At 41.2% G+C, this 24,138-nt stretch overlaps 1 protein-coding gene across 5 annotated transcripts in view; it reads right to left on the reverse strand.

Moving 5' to 3' along the window:
* The window catches only part of nlgn1 (neuroligin 1), a 241,981-nt gene that overhangs the window by 155,772 nt on the left and 62,071 nt on the right, over positions 1–24,138 (reverse strand). For 4 of the 5 annotated variants that reach the window (XM_084548190.1, XM_084548192.1, XM_084548191.1 and 1 more), the window contains one exon: positions 7,426–7,578. In XM_084548190.1, the coding sequence (XP_084404316.1) occupies positions 7,426–7,578 (153 nt within the window). Of the gene's footprint in view, positions 1–7,425; positions 7,579–15,912; positions 15,973–24,138 lie in introns of all 5 variants that reach the window. The other variant, XM_084548188.1, reaches the window with a different exon arrangement.

The following is a 24,138-nucleotide window of genomic DNA, read 5'->3' on the forward strand; positions in this document are numbered from 1 at the left end:
GTTTCAACTGCAAGCTAACTTGATTTAACTGATGTTCATTATTGGATTCTCACACAACTAGATTTGTAATATAGATGCTATTAGCGGACGCTATTATCTGCTATAAACACCATTACACACCAATAACTGCAGAATATCTCAAGGACTGAGTGTCCCACAAAACTGAGCATTTACCATTATAGGCCAGAAATTGCCTCCGCAAAACTGGCTCATAATAGCACACAGTATGTATTGGATTTTCATAAGAGCTTGAATTGTGACCATTCAGTTTGAAAAATAAATCTGTTATTAAATTATCATATCAAACATAGAACCACACCGACTGAAGCAGACTGCCTTCTAATCAAAGGGCATATTTGGGCCAATTTCACACCTAATGGATGAAAAGCTGTGTTTTTTGACCACGTTATCTATGTCTCTTTTTGGTCTGAGGTTTGATCACACTGCAACGTCTTGCAATGAAGATCTGTCTGTACCTAGAAGCAAAATAAAATTCAAATAAAAGATGTAAATTTCACAGATTTTGACATCTTTCTTCTCAGCAGCAGTGAAAGTGGGACATATTCCATGTAGCCTGTCCATAGATCAAACTGCATTGAATATTTCTATGTAGCTTTCCATGTACTCCATGATATCTAAAGTATCAGAGGGAATGTTTTAGCCTTACTCTGTAAATTTACTGGAACACCTCCAATGGAATGAAACATTTCAATGCACAAACTTAAGGCTCTTTTAGAGTACTGCAGGACACAGACAACCTACTCATGAGCTTGTCACCACCCAAACGCTAGTCTGCACTGTGTCTTTTTTGCCAGTTGGGTTAATGTTTGTTTCCACTTCCTGCTTCTCTTTCAACAATGGCGACTGAAACTCCTCAGTTAACCTCCTTGATGTTCAAATTCGAAAATTGCAAAGTTGGAGAAGCAGCCGTAAATACTAAAGCTGAAACACGCTACTACCAAGCGGACCAGTCACCGCTGTTGTGGTCTGCGTCGCCGCGAAGCGTAGTTACATTTCTGGGGAAGTGCACATCAGCTACGGTGCTAGGGTCAGCGAATGCTCTGCACTGTCGCTGTAGCTACGGTATCAAATTGACATAGAAGTCTGCTTATTACTGCATACTACACAATGTCGGTATCATCAGATGAAAAAAATTGAATGATACGGTGGGATAGCTTTCATAATGACCAATACCCACAATAGCTATGAACATTGCTAACCATGATTATCTGTGCCATCAGGTTAAGAGAAAGCCTGGGACAAGCAAAGAGATTGCTAATAGGAGTCCCAATGTTTGGAGGGGGACTAATCACTTCGCACTGATGAAAACTCAAGTGAATCACTTTGTTTAAGGGTTAGATGCTTTCCATGAGTCCCTGAACAAGCTGTGTCAGGGGTACTAGCAGGAAAGTACGCAGAGGAGGAGGGAAGGGGGGGGGAGAGAGATGGCACGGAGGCACCACAAGAGTAATGAACCTAAATCATTGGGGTATTTGTTTCAGGGAGAAAGAAATTAATAAGCATGAAAATAATAGTTCTCAACATTTAGCCAGCAGGACAAAATCTAACGGGAGAGAGAAAGCCCAATTACTGTGCATGGTGTGAAGGAGAGAAGATATATGAGAGGGAGAAATGGAGGGAGAGGGAGCAATATTTGGGAAGGGTAAACATTAGGGATAATGCCTGTGAGAGAAGAAATGCTCTTCAAACAAACACACGCAGTCCTAATTTGGACACAATTAAAGCTGTTCTAACTGGAGCTGATCTACGTGTGCTACGGGCTGAGAAATAACAAGTATACAATGTGTGGAATTTATCAGCGTGTGCAGTTTATCAGCATCATGGGACCGAAATCACACAATTGTCCATAAAGAAAATGAATAAGGTCCTGTTTGTTTGCGCCTGTGTCTTAGATGAAACCCTTTTTATAGATTATTCAGTAGCTATCATATTAATCCAGTTCAAATAAATCAGTTGTTTGAAACACCTACATTTTGCATCTCAAACCAGGACTTTGTAGATGTGATCACAATGCTGGAAGCACAGCAGAATTAGAGGAGCGGTACCGTGCAGAGAAATGGATATTTTACTGGCCAGGTATATCTTAAAACAATCAGAGGCTTGATGAATTGGCTGAATGGCTGATGTATGGCTGGAATGGAAGGGGTATTTGGAGAAGGTTTGAGTCAGGGAAATGCACCTCATCAATCAGCATGATTAAAGGTTTTGGCTCGGCTGAAACAAACTCAACACTGCGAGGGCCTGCCCTTAAAGGCATAGTTCGCTCTTTAGACGTCCAGGTCTAACAGCTTTGCCCTGCTGGGGCTTTGGTCTCCTGTATTGGCACTTTTCTTCCACTTCTGTCCGTTTTTGTTCGGCAGAACGGCACTATAGTGCATGTCTGAGCATTAAAACTATTCTTAGGATTTACAGATACTATACCCTCCTTCAAAAATGTTAGTCGCTTACTTGGATTATTTTCAGAGTACTGTATCTGGGAGCTAGAATATTTAAAAGTAGAGTACTAAGTAAAACTGCAGCCTGCCTGATTATAAACCAAGGAGGAGAGAGATGACATGGACAGTAACCACTTGTCACTTTCAATAATAACACTTTGACAGCAGTATGTTTCATTAGCACTCAATCTGCACACAGGACAAACTCCTAATTCATTAAACCCACACAGGCTCATACACACACTGACAGTTGCATAGTATATACATGCCCCACGGCCAAATCCATTGTAGCCAAGGTCCTTAACCAATAAATACAGCTTCGCGTCAGCAGCTTTACATATTTAAAGCCACTAATGGCTTCCTGCAAAGTGCTCGTTCTTGCACACAATCACACTAAGCCAAGAAGAAAAATCACTGGTGCGGGAGTAGGGAGTTCTGTCAGCAGAGCAGCGTGTCCATGCGAGCAGGTTCGGCGATGGCTGGTTGGGTAAGGTCAGCCGCACGCTTTAAGACGCTGAGAAGCTAACTGGCTACAGAACATAATTATGAGGCTAAGAGGCAGCTGGAACTTAATCATGGTATAAACTGTCAATAGAGTCTCAACACGTTTCTAGTCTTTAGGCCAATAAACTGTCAGTCTCCGTTTCAGATGGCTCTGTTAATGAGATACAACTGTCCTCTTGTGCATAGCAGTCACTCATTCATTATTTTTTTTGGTGCATGGTCATCCCTGCTCTGACACTGGATAATTACATGTAACAAGCGATTTGCTTAAAAAAAATCACACATGATAGGAGAGGCTTTTCTCAGGTGTGCACTGCAAACCACTCCACTTCAAAATGTGATCTGGGGTTAGCTATGAGTGAGTCCCTACCAAATGTTAAAGCTAACAACTGGTCAACATGGCACATTAATGTTATACTACGCTTAATTTTGATGTTGTATGATGAGTATATGCGATATATTTTACAGTATTTTTCTTATGGTGGATCTGTGTGGTCTTTATAAGATATACACTTAAATCCAGTCAAAGCCTGCATTATCAGAAACCTTGCTGGATGGATATGGTGCTTGATTAAACGTGTGGCTGGATTACAACATGGAACATGTCCAAGAACAGTTTCATTTTATTTTTTTTTGCATGGTACTGGAACCAAAGGAATACCCCAGAGGTGAAGAGCTGTTATTGTAAGCTAGCCATTTTTCCCCTCACTTATATACTTAAACTGGATGACTAACCGGAAAGCCCCGTGGTTATGAACGCTAAAACCGACTCTCTCCCTGTCACTCACGCACACACACACCATGCCGTACACACCACATCACGTGTTCCGGTAAGGTACAGTCGTATGCTTTTGTCCATTGCCAGGGGGGTAAACACAAACACACAGAGAGTCTAATCTGAGAGCAAACAGCAGTGCCTCATGTTAACCAGCAGGACTACAGTTTCCCTCAACACTATGAGGCCTGCAGCGGTTAAGAGCTTGCACATCAATGAGAGAAGAGACGGACACAGAGAGACAGAGAGACAGAGAGCGAGAAAGCAAAAGAAATTACGTTATAAGGTGTACCCACACAAAAAAAGTGTATGCTTTTGATAAATTTATGACAGTGGCGTGGTGGTTAGTGGGTTCAAATCCAGGCAGACTGGGGCCTTTCTGTGTGGAGTTTGCATGCTCTCCCTGTGTATGTGTGGGTTCTCTCCAGGTTCTTCGGCTTCCTCCCACTGTCCAAAGGTTCATTGGTGATTCTAAATTGGCCGTAGGTGTGCGTGTGAGTGTGAATGGTTGTCTGTCTCTCTGTGTTAGCCCTGCCATAGACTGGCGACCAGCCCAGGGTGTACCCCTCCTCTCGCCCGATGACAGCTGGGATAGGCTCCAGCCCCCCCCGCGGCCCTCCACAGGAACAAGCGGTTACAGAAGATGAATGAAAGAATGAATGATTTAGTTTTAAACCGCAGTTTGTAGAGTTTCACACAACAAATCCGACAATTCATGTTAGCCTTCCGAAGCCACTTGACTGGTGGATGCAAATTTCAGCTTGTCTTAAAACCCATTATCATTTAGTGCAAAAGAGAAGGTCACATGTAAATCAAGTATTAACTGGCTCAGAGATTTCACTATTCCGTCGCAAATGCCACGCAAGGTCCACGCAAGGTCCACAATCTGGATCATCAGCCTGGACAGCTTTGGACCGCGGCGTTGAGAAATGCCCACAGCTGGGAAAGCATGGATCAGCGTGGGCAGATGCGTACTTTGAGCAGGTTTTTCCTGCACACTGGGATTACCTACAGCACCACTGTGACACTGAAACTGAATAAGCAGGTATTAAAAAAACAAAAAAAAACAAAAAAACATTGCCGGTAAGTGCAGATGATTGAGTACTATATTTAATTTCCGCTTTTGTGGTTTTGGCAGAGCTCGACGTTTGCCAAGGGGGCTGTCCGTCTAGTCACTGGATGGCTGACTGTTATATCTCTGAGGGACATCAACCACAATCGCCCAGCCTGCATTCAACAACTGAATGAAATCTACTTTAGCTTTAATGTTTATAGCTGGATTTCTAGCTGTCAGGAAATCAGTATTTCATCGGAATATGTGTGAGAAAGCAACAGGCGCACTCACCGATACTCAGTTTCTGCAATTTAAACAAATATATGTCTTGTAAAAGAAATCTGAGTCTGAATAATTGAGAGAACACAGCAACGATCTGGACCACCTGCAGACAGCATGAATATTTGATACTTGTTCAGCTTCTGCTCTTTCTTCAAATGCATGCACAAATATATGCATGCAAACATGTGCTCAGAAAAAAATAAAAATAAAAAAAAAAATGACTGAAAGCCGGATATTGCCCTGCATCTTTATACTGGTAAGCTTTAATCAAAGAGGGTGAAAACCCCAGTAGCCGAAACAACATGGAAATGAAATTGGTTCTTTCCATTCAAAACAAATGACAGCATAATCTCATTCAGCACAGGGACAGGACCGAGGCAGTGCACCTTTGTTTCCATCATGTGTTGCAATATTTACCTGCCCTCTGGGTATGGCAGTGACATCCATACGCAGGGGGAAAGGAATTAGGAATTAGTTTGATGAGAAGAGCTGGGGTAGAGATGAAAACAGAAGGGAACGAAAATAAGAGAAGACGCTGCCATGATAGATTAAAGGCAACTAAATACACTGCCTGGCCAAAAAAAATAAAAAAAGTTGCCACCAGAAAAAAAGGTCACACACTCTAAAATGTTCTATATTTTCCATTATATTCGCTGTGGCATTACTTCGATAAGCTTCTGCAATGTCACAAGATTTATTTCCATCCAGTGTTGCATTAATTTTTCACCAAGATCTTGTATTGATGATGGGAGAGTCTGACCACTGCACAAAGCCTTCTCCAGCACATCCCAAAGATTCTCAATGGGGTTAAGGTCTGGACTCTGTGGTGCCCAATCCATGTGTGAAAATTATGTTTCATGCTCCCTGAACCACTCTTTCACAATTTGAGCCCCATGAATCCTGGCATTGTCATCTTGAAATATGCCCATGATGGAATAACCTGGTCATTCAGTATATTCAGGTAGTCAGCTGACCTCATTCTTTGGACACATAATGTTGCTGAACCTAGACCTGACCAACTGCAGCAACCCCAGATCATAGCACTGTCCCCACAGGCTTGTATAGCACTCGGCATGATGGGTGCATCACTTCATCTGCCTCTCTTCTTACCCTGATGCCCCCATCACTCTGGAACAGGGTAAATCTGGACTCATCAGACCGCATGACCTTCTTCCATTGCTCCAGAGTCCAATCTTTATGCTCCCTAGCAAACTGAAGCCTTTTTTTCCGGTTAGCCTCACTGATTAGTGGTTTTCTTAAGGCTACACAGCTGTTCAGTCCCAATCCCTTGAGTTCCCTTCGCATTGTACATGTGGAAATGCTCTTACTTTCACTATTAAACATAGCCCTGAGTTCTACTGTTGTTTTTCTTCCATTTGATTTCACCAAACGTTTAATCAGGATTAATCAGGATTTTTTTTCTGACCATATTTCTTCCTCGAAGATGCTGGTTCCCCACTATCCTTCCAGTTTTTAATAATGCCTTGGGCAGTTCTTATCCCAATTTTAGTAGTTTCTACAATCTCCTTAGATGTTTTCTCTGCTTGATGCATGCCAATGATTTGACCCTTCTCAGACAGACTTTTCCGTGACCAAGGGATGTGTCTTTCAGCATGGTTGTTTGCTCATTGCATCAGTTGGGGTTAAATAACTTGTTGCCAGCTGAAAGATAATTGTCCATGCAGTAATTTTCCAATTGGAGGCTCGCTTAGTTAAATCGAGGTGGCGACTTTTTTTTTGGCCAGGCAGTGTATAAGGAAGGAGGCAGGGAGCGTAGATGCACAACTTCTTGGTAGCCGAACCCAAGCTGTTCAGCCCTGCCAATGATGCATGTGCACAACGTGATATGTCCCAAAATAAACATGCGATATTGAATAACCCAGACACTGATATGTTATAATACCACGTTAATTTACAGCAAAACTCTATGTGAACCATCAAACTGAAAATTTAACACTTTCTTTTCCGACAGTGAAAAATGGGTTTTGCAGCATTGGTGTGGAGTTTCTCTGAACTTTTCTAACAGCATGCTATGTCTTTAAAGTAATGTAACAACAACAACAACAAAAGCAACACATATCCAGTGTTTGAATCAGACTAGCGCAAAGACCAATTAATCCAAGTGAAAAGCTCAAGCCTTAGTTTAAGGAACTGAGAAACAACAACAAAACGTTTCCCTCTAAAAGTATTAGATGACAGAGGAATCAGTGAGAGAAATAAGTTGATTCCTAGTCTTAGCCCGCACACTGTGCCAAAGGAATAGCCAAAAAAAAAAAACCAAAAAAAACAAAAACAGAGAAAGAACAGATATAACAACAATGGCGGTAGGTCACATTGGGTAGCAGGATCCTTACCTAGGACGCCCAGTCGGTAGTTGACAGTTATGACAATCACATTCCCATAGCTGGCGAGGATGCTGCCGTCAAACATATTCCCAGTTCCTTCCATGTAGGAGCCCCCGTGGATGAAAACCATCACCGGCTTGGGGCTTCCACTCTCCCTAATGTCTAGAGGAAGGAGGAGGAAGAGGAGAAGACGGAACAGGCAGAAAGACTGATTAGGTGACAGATTGAAGATGACAGCCAGAGATGCATTTTCAATACTTTAGGGGGCTGTGGCCACCTCTTTAATTTTATATATATATATATATATTTTTTTCCCCTGAATAATCTTGGCACACTGGCTTTTTTTCTTTTTCTTTTTAACATCGACACCTTGTTAGTTTTAGGCATCAAACTGTTTCCCTCCATGAAGGTATGACATTTTGCAGTAATTGGAAAATTTATATTTATTTATTAACTTACTTGAAATTCCACATAGGTTTTAATGAAATGGGACATTTAGTGCGAGGAATTTTAATTTTCCTTGCAGGCAATGGACTGTCAACATTCAAGAGTGGCAATTTGCGATGTCACGTCATGTTGAGGTAAAGCTCGCGTGATGAATCTTGAGAAATGAGAAAATCGCACACTATCTTTGACAATTTTATTGAATTGTGGTTTAAATTCATGCAAGCACATTTTAGCACTGGTAGTTCACTGTAGGGAAATGTTTGTCTCGACTTTGCTAATATAAATTCATGTATGCACTCTTTTTTTGGTTTTTGCACCAGGGGCAATTACACAGGTCTAAAAGACTAACTAAACCGCTTGTGCTTTTTAAATATTTTAAAGGGTTTTGTTAACGTGAAAGACAGAATGTTTATTTCGGTAATGCAGGGAAATAATAGGAGATAGAGGCTGAGTTGTGATACTGAAGTTACTTATACTGCAGTACAGCAAGAGGTGTTAATCTCAACAAAGGGATTTTATGTGTCGTTGTGTCTGTCATGGCGAGAAGAATGGTGAACCAGCTGTTAGCATCACGATTAGCTGTAATAAACTGTGTTACAGCTCACTGATTAGAGTGGAATAAAGAGCGGGTTTATTGTAAAGCTTTAGCCCCTGTCGTACTTTGGTCTGTACTGGTTTGTGAGCAAAAAAATAAATAAAAAAAAAAGGATGAGAAGAGCTGGGAAGATCTAACAACATGCCGCAACCCGCGCTCAAAACAAGGTTTCACTTTCATCTTCTGTTTCGCAGAGATGAGGCTTTTCATCTTGCTTCCTAACTATCTCCATCAGTACATGTATGAGCACACACCGTTTACCCCACTGATGTTTTTACCAGAGAGGGACTCGGGTCCAGGGAGAGATCAGTGAGTCTACGGGGAATTAAAAATTAACCAACCAGGAAAATGGGAAAGTGTTACCCCTGAGAGAGGAGAGTGAAAAGATCTGCTGAGGGAGTGTATGCTAAGCAGAAAGATACCGTTTGCGTCTCAAAAATTTCCTACACTGTGTGTTTTAAGTTCTCCAAATCGAAGGCTAAGACAATCAAATTATGTAAAGACCTGGAGGAACAATTTGGATCTTATGGTAGTTAATTGCAGCAACGCATGACGGTGACTGATTTGATTTTAAATTGCGTGGAAGTGCCCGAAACTTTACTGTACACCCATGACACTCGCATAATTGTTTTTAATTTAAAAAAGGATAATGTTAAAATGTTGGACAGCTGCAGAAATGGTTTTCTTCTAAACAGAAGACGCAAAATTGACATAAGCTTATGAACTCAACTGAAAAAGGGAAATGAAGTATAAGAAAACAAAAAAATCTAGCAGGAAATTGAAATGAGGCATATTTTCTCTTTATAAGCATGTGTGTGTATACTGTGTTTGCCCTTCCTCTATTTCTCTCGGTGCAAAGCCCATTACATCACTTCTATCATTCTTTGTCCTTTGCAGTGTTTTCTTTTTTCCTTTTCTTCTTTTTTTTTTTTTTGTCATAGTTGTTCTCCTCCCACTGTCGCAGCGGGCAGCGGCCACATGGTAGCGGCACATCATAACTCTCCTCTGGAAGGCTTCCAGAAACTTCTGACAAAAAAGGTCAGGAGATTATGGCAAGTGCGTATGTGTGAATGTACCCCGCAGCACAGATATGTGTGCAGCCTAATGAAACGAGAGGAGGGGAGGACGAAAGGAGCGGCTGGTGACAACAAACAAAAGAGGTCACGGTGACGATTAGGAATTTCTGTTTGAAACTGTGGTAATGTGATGATGATGATGATGATGATGATGGCGATGGTGTTGGCAGTGGCAGTGGGTATGATGATTACTGACAGCCTTGATAAGTGAAAGCGGTGCCGGTGATGACATGGTGGATAATTACGATGATAACCACAACACTGTTGATAATATTGATTATGATAATGAAATCAACCTGAATAATGCTGACAGTGATGATGGTAATAAACCTGTCAATGATGCTGATGATAATGTCAACCACGGCAGTGATGAAATTTGTACTGATGCTAATAATGATTACAATCAATGGCCGTGGCTGCTTTGATCACGGCGGTTTGCATACCATGACACTGATAATGATGACACTACTGGAGCTGATAATGCTCATTGTAAGCGTAATGGTGGGAATGATCTCAGAGACAAAAATGGCGTTTGTTGGACTGCTATAAGAGTTACACACTACAGAGATGGAAACACGGATAATGATGATAATCATGATTGCAGCCAATCATGATTAGGACAATGCTGAAAATGCTGAAAAGGACAAATATGGTGGCAATATCATGATAATGGTGACAATGCTGATAACGCTGATAGCAACGGCATCATAGACGTAGTGCTGTTGATTCGTGATAATGGTGATTACGTTGATGAACACACTCCATGCAAAACAATAGATCTGTTTTCATGAGAGAGTACCCCAGTTACAATGGTATTTTTACATTTTTTTTTTTTATGGATCCCAAATTAAATTTTATTAGTGCGTGAACTTCTCATCAATTTTCACACACCTGGAAAAGACCGTACCCCTGTATTCAGAAACCTAGTTTTCTCTAGTTGGAAAACTTCCTACGAAAAAGGGATACTGTCGCATTTAAACATCCTATCAGGGTTTCTGACAATTGCCAGCTACCCACAGTAAGTAACTAACTCTGGCAACAAGTGTCCGAGATACTGAGTTTTACGGCTCTGTACGGAATAGTTAAATATAAAAAAGACAAAACATTTAAGTGCTGACCTATTCAAGACTGTAAGGGCAAGGGTGCAGGATAGCAAATGTCAAACAAATTTAAGGCTTGGCTAACAGTTACAGGAATGTCAGATTAAATTTAAATTAAACGGACGGTTTTTGTTGTAAATATCACAGGCACCCATGGGAATCAGTAAGGGGCATACTGGGATAACACTTATCCTGAATATTACCAAAACTGGGAAAAGCCTCATAACTGGGATACTGGTGCACATGTAAACACAATCAGCAACGACAGCTGATTTGAACCGAATTGCCTCGAGCAAGGACCTAACTACCAATTTGCTCCCCCGGGCGCTACACAAGTAGCAGCCCACTGCTCCAAGTGTACACACTACTGTGTGAACGAATGGATGGGTCTAATGCAGAAAAATAATTTCCCCATGTCGGATATATAAACATGTGAATTATTTTCCTCTGGAGTGAGCTACATCCAGCGTGGCTGTTATAACTAGCCCTCTTTGTTCTGTGTAGGTGCCCTGAAGGTCAGCGGTAATGAGGTGAGGTTAGGATAAAATTGCCTTGGCAATGTTGGAGCATTTGATGGATTTACCGAAAGTTATCTGGATTTACAGACTAAAAGAAGTCCCTGTGTATACCGAATGTATTATACCTTGAGGTTTTAGGTTTATGCTATCCAGTCTGTAGAATCCTACACTGACTGTCAGAGCCAAAAACTTTCTAGCTATTAATCCTCATTCAGCTGATTTCAGTGGTCATTACTTTCCATCCTCATGGAGAAATCTGTTAATGATGCATATGAGGTAATTACTGGAACTATAGGCTATATTTACCATTGTATTATATTTCTGTGTATTTATCATGTTATCCCTCTGTTTAAAGCCACTCTAAAGCAGTATATTTTAGTGTGGTCATGAACATCGAGCAGTCCTCTTGTTTTTTTGGCTGTTTTTATTTCCACAGTGAGAGGCAAGATGAATGCTTGTATAAGAAGAGTGAAAATGAGATGCAGTCATGTTGCAATTCGACCGTTCAATCTACTGTGCGATGAGTACTGGTGCAGGAGAGTTTGTCAGAGGATAGGTACCATGCCGGCATGGAGTAGATCATTGCTTACTCGTGGAGGAGTTTATGATCAAAGAGATTCAGGTGCTTTAGATTTCCTAGAGCAAACCCTTAGAGATGCCCCCAGGCTGTTGCAACAACTTCACTATCCTCTCCCTCGGCCAGTGTAGAGGACTTACCAAACCAACAACAGTTACCAGGAGCAGTGGAGTTCTTTTTTTGTTTTGCTGTATATATACTGGCTTCAGCTTGCTGCTGCAGGAAACAAAGCTATGGGGATTCTCAACAGAAGCAACAGGTACCAAAATGAGGCCCAGTGCTCAACACTGATTCAAATGCTTCCAGATGAAATGCTCCTGTGTAACCAGTGCAACTGTGCTGATGTAACTCTTTAGAGTGTGCATGTACGATCATCAATAAGCAATGGGCTTTATACAAAATGTGTTAGCATATGGATCTGATGGCATATTTACTTAAATCCACCATGTGCAAATCAATATTTGCTTGGCACAGATGACATTTTGAAATATTCCTTGTATTGTGGAAATTGCTCAGTTATTTTAAATGCTGTGCCGCAGTGCAACACACCATTGAACACTGCTTCTTAACAACAGTAGTGGAAACATATCGATATGCACCGATCAGGCATAACATTATGACCACCTGCCTGATACTGCGTAGGTCACCCTTGTGCCTCCAAAACAGGCAACAGGATATTGATAGTGGGGGCCTTTAGGTCCTATGGGTTGAGGGGAGGGCCTCTGTGGATCAGGCTTGTTCCCATACATCCCACAGACACTTGATCAGCTTAGGATCTAGTGAATTTGGAGGCCAGGTCAACACCTTTTTCATGTTTTCTGAGTTGTTCCTAAACCAGTTTTGTGGGTGTGCCTGTGTCAGGCTGCATCCTGGGCGGGTGGTACATGTTTAAGTAACATCTACATGAATGCCAGGTCTCCAAAAACTCAAAGGTTTCCCAGCAGAACATTGTATTGTCACAAAATAGTCAATGTTATTTACTTCTCCTGTCAGTGGTTTTAATGTTGTGGCTGATCGGTGTACATGCTTGACTGCATTTCTTGCAGCCAGTGAAGTGGTAATTTAAGAGAGACTGGGATGTGACTAATGACATACAGGACTGTGTAAGGTTGTTTAGCCTGGGGAACTTACGTGACCAGACATTCACCATTGAATAGTTTATTTTCATAAAACACCAATGGCTGCATTATAACACATACATAGCAATGGTAACAGATCTATGTATGTGATATCATGGAGTCTCCCCATTTGGGAATTGCAAGCATGAACCGGATGGAACAATGCAACATTCTTCCCAGTTGATCTTTTATGATCCTCTTTCTTTCTTTTTTTCTGGCTCCAGGATCATCTTTGTGGGATCAGCAAAATCTATACCCCTGTGCCCTCCACACTCTATATACTATATCCTTAGTGTATAGGGAGATTAATATCTCACAGGTATTGCCATATAATAGTTTTTAGGGTACCAGTGGCCCCATAAGATAGCACTTTCCACCCTTAACCACTCCAGCAGCCTTTGCTGTAAAAACAGGAGCTTCTAACAAATCCTCAGCTCTTGGGGACTTTCCTGTTTACAACGCTATTCCCAGCACAAAAAGGATTACAAACGCCATCTTTACTGAGCATAAAGAGATTGCAAAGTGCAAAATACCCTGGGCGGTAGGGGTGCTGAGGTTAGGGGATGTCATCGCCGGGCTTGCATCTACAAAGCAACAATGGGTCAAAGGTTAAGAGCATCAAGAACCATGTGTAATGGTGTGTGTGTGAGTGAGAGGGGAAGAGCTGATTGGAGTCGGCCTGACAGAATGTGTGTGTGTGCGTGTCCTCAAGCATATTTTCTTCAATATTAAACTGGATTAGTTGTGTGCCCTGCATACTTTATCGAGATAATACTTGGGGCTTGCTGGGATTTTATTGAATAGATCTGTTTGAGCTGTGTGACTCTCTCTAATCTCATTGGTGTGTGCGCGTGTGTTTGTGTGTGAGCTCCCAGAAAAACAGCATGATGGCACAGATCAAAGGGATCAGGATGGGTTGTGAGTCTTATTTGGATGTAATTGCTGTTTACTTCGTCACATTATACAGTAGAGGTGCCTTATTAAGACTTTCTGCCTGTCATTAAAATTACACTGCAGCAGTCTTAAGGGGATGCGACTCTATCTCTGGGTTTTATCAAGGACATTTTATTCCTTATAAGACTTTTCAAAGGGCGTTTTTTTATGGCAATTAAGCTAAGGTTTCTTTTTTTTATATTATTGAGATTAATGGGTTTCAAGCCCACTGCCACAGCTTTTACACTGCGCTTAATTTAAATATCAAGTGGAGCAATTGCAATGTTTCCATCCTGTGTCTTTGTTGGGCATGCACTGGATGCTTTAATATTCGTTTTTATCAATATGTGCTCACGGATTAGGCGCCTTTAAAGCATTACCAGTATGTGGAAAATATTAATTAATTTCCGCAGCATTTATCTGGGTTTTCCATGTGAATGACTCCCAAACATTTAGCGAGTTTGAGTGAATTAGGCCATGGATATATGAGATAACATGGCGTGATACTACATATGATCATATACTGCTCTGCACAGTTAAAGTGCATTGCAGCCGGGTTGGCATCTGTGATCACTGTAATCACACAATAGACTTCTTTTTTTTTTTTTTTTCATTTCCCTCCACTTTGAAATTGCAGGTGCCCTCACCAGGGCCGTGGCACAGGCTGGAGTTTGATTTAGATCAAAATCACAAAGGCAGAACTGGTGAGGACATTTATTTCACAGTTATTGTAGACACACTATAGAATCCGAGTTTTTACAGTGAATAGGATCGGCTCATTCGATTTATCGTTGTCAAATGACAACTGAGCAAATGCTGGCGATGGCTCAAGGGGTGATCAAAATCTCCAGAAAAAGGTCCAGAAGACGGAAATATTTTAATCATATTCTCAAAGTCAATAATGAACTGAAATGAAGTCAGTGTTCATGGAAATGAAACCGGGTGAGCCATTCCACACAGTGAACAATGATACCTTTGATGTTGTTTGCACATTTCACCGAGTTTGAATTTTGTCTGAGAGTTTTGATTGGAGTGTCTCTAGTTTTCCAAAGAAGTCGATACAAAAGAAAGAAATATATGAACCACGCTTTATTTTTCCTTTCATTTCACTGAACGGTGAAGGAGGAGATAACGTACCCGTATGTACGTCACCTACGTAGCTGGAGGTAAGCTCAATTTTCTCTTACCTTTTGCAGGAGATTTAATTCCACCAGTATGGTATTACCTCCTCGGTAGCAGCTTTGTTTCCCAGACGCTTAAAATGTTTTATTACAATCCGATGTCAATTTCCAAGTGACGGAGAGTGTGCGTGCCCTATTTTAAGAGTGAATCCTCCAGAAGGCACTGAAATGTAGAGATTACTAGATTACTTCCAACTAAAGGTCGCTTGAGATGAGCTCCATACTAATGTTAGCTCATTTCATTATTGCAAAAACTGTCATGTTAGCCAATCCACAGTTCATGTACCTACAAAGCAACTGATTTGACAGTTCGGGACTTAAGGTCTAACACCCCCTGTGGGTGATTCACTACAAAGTTAGTTTCAAATACTGATGCATGGCAAATTAGGTCTGACTTAGCCCTGTAGGAGAGGAAACCGTGCCTGGAGAGACAGCAACCCACATTTCTCTGCAGTAGCCAGCATTTTTGTGTCGCACTGGTTTGATGCCCAAAACTTGAACAGGTCTAAGTGTTAGTATAGACGCGAGCCAGTTAGCCAGTTGTTGATCTCTTTTGAACATGACCAGATTCATAAAGGAGGAGAATTAACAGAAAAAAAATATATACATGCAAAAATGTGTTAAGAGCTGGCTATAGGTTAATAGTTACTCTATCTGCTGGTGGGATGCAACATAGAAAAGTAAAGAAAATGTAAAGGAAACAGCAAATCCAAGCAGAGAATCTATGTTACAGTGGGAGACATGTAAACTTTAGACATCAAGCGGAAAAGGACAAAACACATCCAGCCCAAAAAGAGAGTTTACGAGTAAAGAGCAAAAAGAAAATGTCCATCACTTTCAAAAAAAGGACAAGAAATGTAAGAAAATCAAAGAAGATAAAAATTGGAGGAGAAAGGGTAAGTTTGGTTTCCCTTGTCATGCAAATCAGTTTGGCATTGGGGGAAAAAATACCTTCATCATCCGTGCGGTCATTATCACCTAAATCATCAGTGTGTTTCTTTGTAAGGGGACCTATAGGACCAAGAAGGAGAAGATGGAGGAAAACAGGGTGATCAAGAACACACACAGCTTTCAAAAGATGCTCTCAAAAGATAAGAAAGTTTCTCAGTAATTATCCTCTTTATAGCCCCTTTCATTTTTTTTTTATTTGAAAAATCCTCACACTGACAAGGAGACTGGGTAAACATTACCACAATGTCCATTTCACACGTTCACAGTCGGAATTTACTGTATTCACTTAAGAAGGTTAAAGAGCAAGAAAAGTGGGACTTTGAAAAAAAAAAAAAAAGAGGCCAAAAAATATAAGCTCTCTCTTAAAAACAAAGACATAACTGAAGATAAAGCACTTAGGATCAAAAGACATTTCAAAGAGTGCATATAATAGTAGCACAAATTCAACTTATCAGAGACATTGTGTTAAGCATTGCAGGTGATCAGAGCAGCGAGGAAAAACATAGAGGCTGTAAAAGAGGCAGCATTTGTAAGAGCAGGGCAATCAAAAGAAGCATGTGACAAACTGCCCCTGTGGTACTTGTCAGTCGTTCTGCATCATGCAAATCTTTGCAGGTTTCAAAGAATTTAAAAAGCAGAGAGAGAAATAGATGAGAACAGAAGGTTTTTTGTTTTCGATCGTCTTTGTTTTGATGATAATTATGATGTATTATTCATTGACGTATTCATTTATTTTACTCCTTTTGTCACTTTGCCAATGTAAACTGGAAATGCGCATAAACTGGAAAGTTATGAAGAAAAACTCGACCTCAATAGGAATTAATGAAGACTTCCAAGTTTTGGAATAATCCTTATAATACCAAAGACAAATAAATCCACTGTCAGCATCAGTAGCGCTTGGTTGTTTGTTTGGAGAAAAGCTCATAACTCCGAAAAATCCTTTGCAATTTCCGTTCCAAGAATTAGATGAGTCCGAAAAAAAGTTCAATTTAAAGTTACAAACTTTCTCTTTTTAGCTTAGCTGATCAGGTAAAGGTAACAGTGTTACCTTTGGACAGAGCCATAGCCACCTGTCTCCAGTCTTTATGCAAAGATAAGCTGACGTAAAGCTGGATGTTAAAGTTTGACATGAGATCGGTATTGATTCAAATGTATCGTTGCCATTTTAATAGACACTGGGGCTTTTTTCATTTTTCCTTTTGGTGTTTAAGCACCCGCTCTAAATGTTTGGCAGGGGAAGTGGTCAGGTGCTTCTTCATTGATAGTGACCAGTGGCGGAGCTAGAGGGGAGGCCGGGGTAGCACTGGACCCCCCTGAAATCTGATTGGACCCCCCAGATGCCACCCCAGATGATTGACATATCGCGGCACCGGCGCACCGCACTTCTTGTCGGAAGGAGCCAGTTGCATTTTTAAATCAGTGAAGCCTATTGACTGCTAAGTCCCTCCTGTACAGTAGTTGGCGCTATATACCACAAAGCGTTGCGAGCCACCTTCATTAGGAGAAGAAGAAGAATCGCCACTGAAGAAGAGGAAGATTTGAACTGGAGTCGGTTATCGTTGCCTGTTACCGGAGATCAACGAAGTGACAAAGAAAAAGAAGGAGAAGAAGGATATCCTTCATGGACAGAGAAATCCTTGTCGTAAAGTAAGTGTGTGTGTGCCTGTGTGTTGATATATGAGGGAGAGGGGGAGAGAGAGGGAGGGAGGGAGACAGAGAGGTGTGAGTAACTATGAATGTGTTGGTGCATTTTCACCATTTTTGTAAAAAATAGTTATTATTAAGTAATTATTGAAAAATTGTTGCCAAGTTGTGTTTGATATATTGATGCCTGTGTGTTGATATTGATGCCTGTGTGTGTGTGTGTGCCTGTGTGTTGATATGGGAGAGGGAGAGAGGGGGAGGGAGAGGGGGAGGGAGAGAGAGGTGTGAGTAACTATGAATGTGTTGGTGCATTTTCACCATTTTTGTAAAAAATAGTTATTATTAATTAATTATTGAAAAATTGTTGCCAAGTTGTGTTTGATATATTGATGCCTGTGTGTTGATATATTGGAGAGGGAGGGAGAGAGACAGAGAGAGATGTTTGTGTGAGTAACTATGAATGTGTTGGTGCATTTTCACCATTTTTGTAAAAATTAGTTATTATTAATTAATTATTGAAAAATTGTTGCCAAGTTGTGTTTTACATTTTCTGCATTGTTAATAAACTGCAAATTATACACAAATCTGATCTCCTGTGTGCTTAGTATGTACATTTCAACATTTGACACTCCGATTGCAATTGATAAGTCAAGAAACAAATTCATTGTTATAGTCTGTGGACCCCCTGAAATAGCCTTGGCCACCCCCTGGCCACCCCAAGGATAAAAGTCTAGCTCCGCCACTGATAGTGACAGTTCCACATTTTAATACACGTTTCTGTACGTATTGACACGTAAACACATGCCGTCCTAAAAAAACAACGACATGTACACAGAGGCAAACACACACACGCACAAACACACACATACACACAAAGAAAACAGAGAGAAAGAGAGAGACATACATGTGTGTGTAACATAAAAGATCAGAAACATGCGGTCTGGAAGTCAGAAATATAAGCTAGCATGGTGCATGATACACATGACATTAGAATAGCATACTGTTCAAGTCTTCAAGTGCACACACACATACACACACACACACACACTGCTTCACAGCAGCGCATTCATTCCTAAATAAAAACTTCTGCGGCTGTGTTGACTTCAGTATCTGTTTATGAAACGGAAAATGGGGGGATTAATGAACTAAAAGGCTTGAGAAAGTTCTCGTCAGTAATTCACTTTGATGGGTAATAACGCCTCCATCATTCAACATCCTGCAGGTTTATTTTAAGACCAGTGATTTCTTTTTCCAGGGAGTTTAAAATGGAAGCCGGCTTCCTGCATACCATTCTGTCCTACAGCATTCTCCCAGCTCTCTTTTGTGAATCTGACAAGCAATTTGATAAGCGGGCGCTGACTCGCTCTTTCTTTGTGCTGAATAAGCACCGAGACGTGAGAGTCGCTTCTTTTAAATTTGTGAAACGTCTAAGAAACACAGAGAAACTGCTGTCTAGGGATGTGTCACCTGTTTATGGAGTTTACCGCATAGAGACATCACCGTCTAAACGGCGCATAAAGGTTGTGGCGGGATTCGTGTTAACCTTTTAGCATACATCACACTGAGTGACAGAAGGCTCAGCGTTAATAACCAAACATACATGAGTCATTTCGTCATTAACCTCTTAAGCTCTCTCCTGTCACTCATCTTTGCGTGCATGTTGGAGTTCAACACAAACTCCCGATTCCAGTTTGTCTGTTTTCTCTTATCCCTCTATGTATGTACATGTACATACACATTCTTATATTCTTATCAGAATATGAGTCTGAGTCCGGTAGTCTGTATTTGGATGCCGCCTGTCACCGCATAATGCCCAAACTATTTCCCCTTCGCAGGCTGGCATCCAGGCTAACATATAGTTTACATGTGGAAAATAATTATGTGGTAAGTTTTGGAAGGGTGAAAACTGAAATCTTGTGAAAATAAAAGACTCAAACATAAAATGTCGGATGTTTTTTTTTTCTTTCTTTCTTTTTTGGGAGACTGCACATGTGTGTCCATTACACAAGCATCTTTTTTGACTGGGGGGGTTAGTGGGGATCAGAGCAGACAAGACCATGACAGCATGACAGCTCATTTGACACACGCACACACGGCGAGAGAGATAGAGAGAGATAGAGAGGGAGAGAGAGCATGCAGCAATCATGTGTCAGTTCTAAACTGTCCAGTGACAAGCAGGCCTTGACTCTGACCCGTACTCCACCTCCACCTCCACCTATGTCCATGTGTGTTTTCGCAATCTGTGGCTATCTCAAGCACAGACGCTGGTGAGGTCTCAGCTGGCACCAGCTCCGAAGAGTAATTAGGAACGTGAAATGTTCTATCTCTGACTCTCTATGGTTTCTTATAACTTTATTTTGTATCCTCTCTGACTTACATACTAACACGCGCTCTTTGCTACACCTCTGTCCTGGTTATATATATGGTTATATACAAATATATACAAACAAAAACACGAATGAATTGACTGAGAGGCAGCATGACTTCCAATTGAGTGGTATAGCTTTATGGCATCAAACAGGAGGAGACTTCCATAAAAGAAGTGAAAAGCTACGTGATTACGAGCATCCATGAATAGAAGAAGGAGTAAAAAAGCTAATGTACAGAAATGTTTTTTGTTTTTTTTCCAGGTAAGAAGAAAATAGATTGTACGGAAATTACTATTTTAAGTGTATTAATCATGTAAGCTTAAATCTAAATCCGATGCAATACAATTAAACATTTGCATCTATATTTATCTCACCTCAGTTTTGGACCCGACTGTTTCTCAGCATTAATCTCCCTTTTAGCAAATATAACCATGAGTGAAGCTACAGAGTTGTCCTAGTTGTATGAAACTGAATTTCCTTTTTTTATGTCCAAAAGAACTAGAAACAGCACATGCAATCACCCTGTGCTGTGATTTCCATTCGCCAATCAGTGCAGCAAAGAGATTTGATTTCCAGTCCCTCAGTGTATAATCTGCACTCTCTGCTTTCTCCGGTTCCTTGTTTTCTGTGTCCATCGCTCTCTTCTGTCCTCACATCTCCCTCTCTCCACCAACAGCATTGATTAGAAACTGATGAAGAGGAGTTTCACGCTCTCTGACACCGCAACAATCCATGACTTAAAAAGTCAGCTGGGAAGCAAGAAGGACGCACACACACACACACGCGCACACACACAAATACACACTCATGCTCAACCCTGAGGCTTTCCCCTCTCCTGGATGAGGTAATTATTGCGAGGAGAGTCTGTGCATCGATCGCACATTCCGCACAAGAGCTATCCATACATATTGCTCTCCGTATGCATCAGTCAGGACCCACACTGGCATAGAAACACACTAGCTTAATCAATCACCAATGCACATTAAAAAAAAAAGAGGGGGGATCTAACACAGCGCATGGCTCAATGAGCCAAATAGGTAATCTACTACTGACCTTGGATAAAATCCCTACAGGGCTGTAAAGTATAAATACAGAAGTCATTCCCCAAGCTAAAACTGAGAGTCTAATGCACTTCAGCAAAAACTCTGATGGGGGAAAATTAGACAGTGCCCTGTAAGCGCGGGATCAGAGCTTTATGGTGGGCTCGTATCTGAAAGCACCGGTAGTCTGATACTCCACATTGCATGTTTGTAATAGCTAATATTTCATGCATATACTGCTGTTTTATGCATGAACACATACTGGGTTTGATCATTTTTCACCACATTAGCTGTGTAAGCGTAAAATACCCCACGGGTTCATTTTACCTCATGATCTCAGGTTAAAGTATGTCAATTTGAAACATTATATTCACCTGGACAGCCTCTGATTACATACAAAACCTGTAGTTTTTAAAAGAAAAATATGAAATATGACTCAGTGGTATTCTGGCCTGTGTTTTTGTATTATTCTCCGGTCACATTGTTTTTCTTCCCAGACCATCATCAGTCACACTTTTAGTTAGACTCAGTTTAGATTTTACTTTCTTCTTGTGGAGGCAAATATTTGAAACGTATTGGTGAGTGATGAGTCCTATCCCTCATGGCAAGCTGCGACATGACAACAATCCCTAACATACATGAGCCATATTGGGTTAGCACAAAGCAGAAGAAGTAGTTCTGATGGTGTGACTCCCTTAACTCTACGGATTGCACATTAAAAAAAGATTACATGAAGAGAAATGTCCAGCTGAAACAGCCCATAACGTCCTATCTATGGTTGGCCAAAACGCAAAAGAATGCATCTTCCGGATTTTCCATCCAGCCACAAAGGCTCACCGATGGGACGTGAGTTTCCTAGGCAGAGAGGAAACCCCTGTTTATGTTACGCCAAAACACAAAGTTGAGACAAGACATTGGAGTTACACATATGAAATAAAACAAGCGAAAATAGGCAAATGAGAAGCGGTGAGTCATGGCTCTGTAGCTGAACAGTGGGGTCTCCTCAGGCCGCTTCAGCCATGTCTTTTCGCCGTTCCTTGACAGGTCTGGCCAATTAAGGTGATTAAGGCCATGCACCAGCGGAAAACACTCGGGCTGTCACTGCAAGGCCAGTGAAAGGTACAGAGGGACTCGACACCTTCCCCCACAAAAGAGTTCCTAGATCTTCCAAGACATGCAAGAATAGATGGCGCCGCACATTAGAACTATGCAAAACGCTCCACAGCAAAGAGTATCACAGACGAGCCCGCATTTATGAAACGAAGTGGCTCGAGGTCTGCAAATGTCAAGTGGTGACATGACGACAGAGTTGCAAAAGCAAAGTGTTTATATCATTTGAGACAGGGTGAGCCTCTGCAGGCTGAAAGGTGGTTTCTAATGCGGCCTGCTTAGTCAAATCTTTAAGCCATACCTTCACAGCTGTGACTGACTGAGGGGATTAAGCCCCAGTCAGAAACAGTTGGCGGTGCAAAGGGACGTAAAACAGCCCAAATCCATAGAAGAACTGTGAAGTTCTCCAAGAAGCTCAACATCCTACCTGCTATAGATCTGATTTGGATTGTATTTTTCTTTTTTCCCCTCTTTACTGCTCAAATTAAACCTATTTATAGCATTATTTTTGAAAGCACCCTACTTTACATTAACTACTTAATGTTGGCAGTATGGTTCCATGCAAAAAAAAATAAAAAAAGATGCATGTGGCATTTTCTTCCAGTGTGTATATATACATTTTATTCTCTTTGCTTATGAGCAATTTTATGGCAACTGCAAAACTCAACCAAGTAGGTCAATAGCCAATCGACACAAATACTACAACCTTCTAAGGTACATATTTCTTTCTGAGAACATATGCTGCAGTGAACACATTATTACCAAGTTCTTAAAAAGCTAAAATTGCTTCAGAATATCCTTGAATATCCCATTGAAAACACAAACAGTGATCTGTAAAGCTGGTCTGAGCTGTAAACCAGTGATGCATTGGAGAACAAAAAGCTTTCACGCCCACTCTAATGTTCCTCTCACCTTGTGTCGAGTCCACCCTGCATTTCCTCCTGTCACCCATTTCATCTACTCACATTTCCTGCTCTCCCTCCTCTCTTTCCGCACTACTAATAATTTTATTCTCACATTCCTCCGCTGTTCTCTCTCCTTCTGCTGCTTGCTGACGAAACAAACACCCACGCTGTCAATGTCAGTGAGTCAATTCGAAGCGGTGAAAAGTCCGGGAGGGGAGGACATGAGTGAAGATGTGTGACTAGTGTGCAAACAAGCAAGAAAGCGGAGAGCTAGAGAAAAGGAATAAAATGATGAGCTCCTAGCTTTAATTTTCTAATCTTTCTGGGTCATTCATCTGCTAAGAACATGTGAACAAGTTTTGCTACGCAGAGACTAGCAGCTGAAGCCTTGACAGAGGTCTTACTGTAGAATATTATTCTATGTCCATCACACTGAGATGCAATTAAAGGACTTTAGTCAATCATAAGGCATGTCATATCATCAAATAACTGTCTATCATGTGTTTTGGACAAAAAACTGTGCATATTATTAGCAATAGAACAGTATCTGGAATGCCTTGCTCAGTTAATGTCAAATCTCTACAAGAAAGGCAGTGAATAAGATGTTGTGCGTCATACAAACGAGTCATTTCGGCGTGTCTTGCAAACAGATCTGAAGGCCAAAAGTGTTAAAACTTGTAACCAATAGCAACACTTGAAAACTGTCCAAAAAGCCTGCCATGTTACCCTCCTGTCACTCGATAGACAGGACGAGCCAAGCCAGGGATCAAGCTGCCAACCTTGCGATTAGAGGACTTCCTGCTGTGACTTTAGTCGTCGTCAGCCCAAATAAGGCCAAGCACAGAAACACCTGTACTGTGTTGAATCTGAAATCAAAACGAATCAGATTTATCGGCCTTCTACACAAGTACACATGCAAGGCATTCCTTCCCTGCATTTAACCCATCCATTTTGTGCACACAGAATAGTAAGCAGTTGGCAGCCATGCGTGGCACCTGGGGAGCAGTTGGGGGGGGGGGGGGGGGGGGGCTTTGGTTGCTTGCTCATCAGCTACAGTCAGAGAGATGATTCAAACCAGTGGCCTCACAGTCACAAAGCACTTTCTCTAACTGCTATTCCATCCTACATCCTGATTTTTTTTTTCCCCTATCTTTCATG

The sequence above is a fragment of the Chelon labrosus genome (genome assembly GCF_963514085.1).
Source record: "Chelon labrosus genome assembly, chromosome: 7".
In the NCBI taxonomy this organism is placed as follows: Eukaryota; Metazoa; Chordata; class Actinopteri; order Mugiliformes; family Mugilidae; genus Chelon; species Chelon labrosus.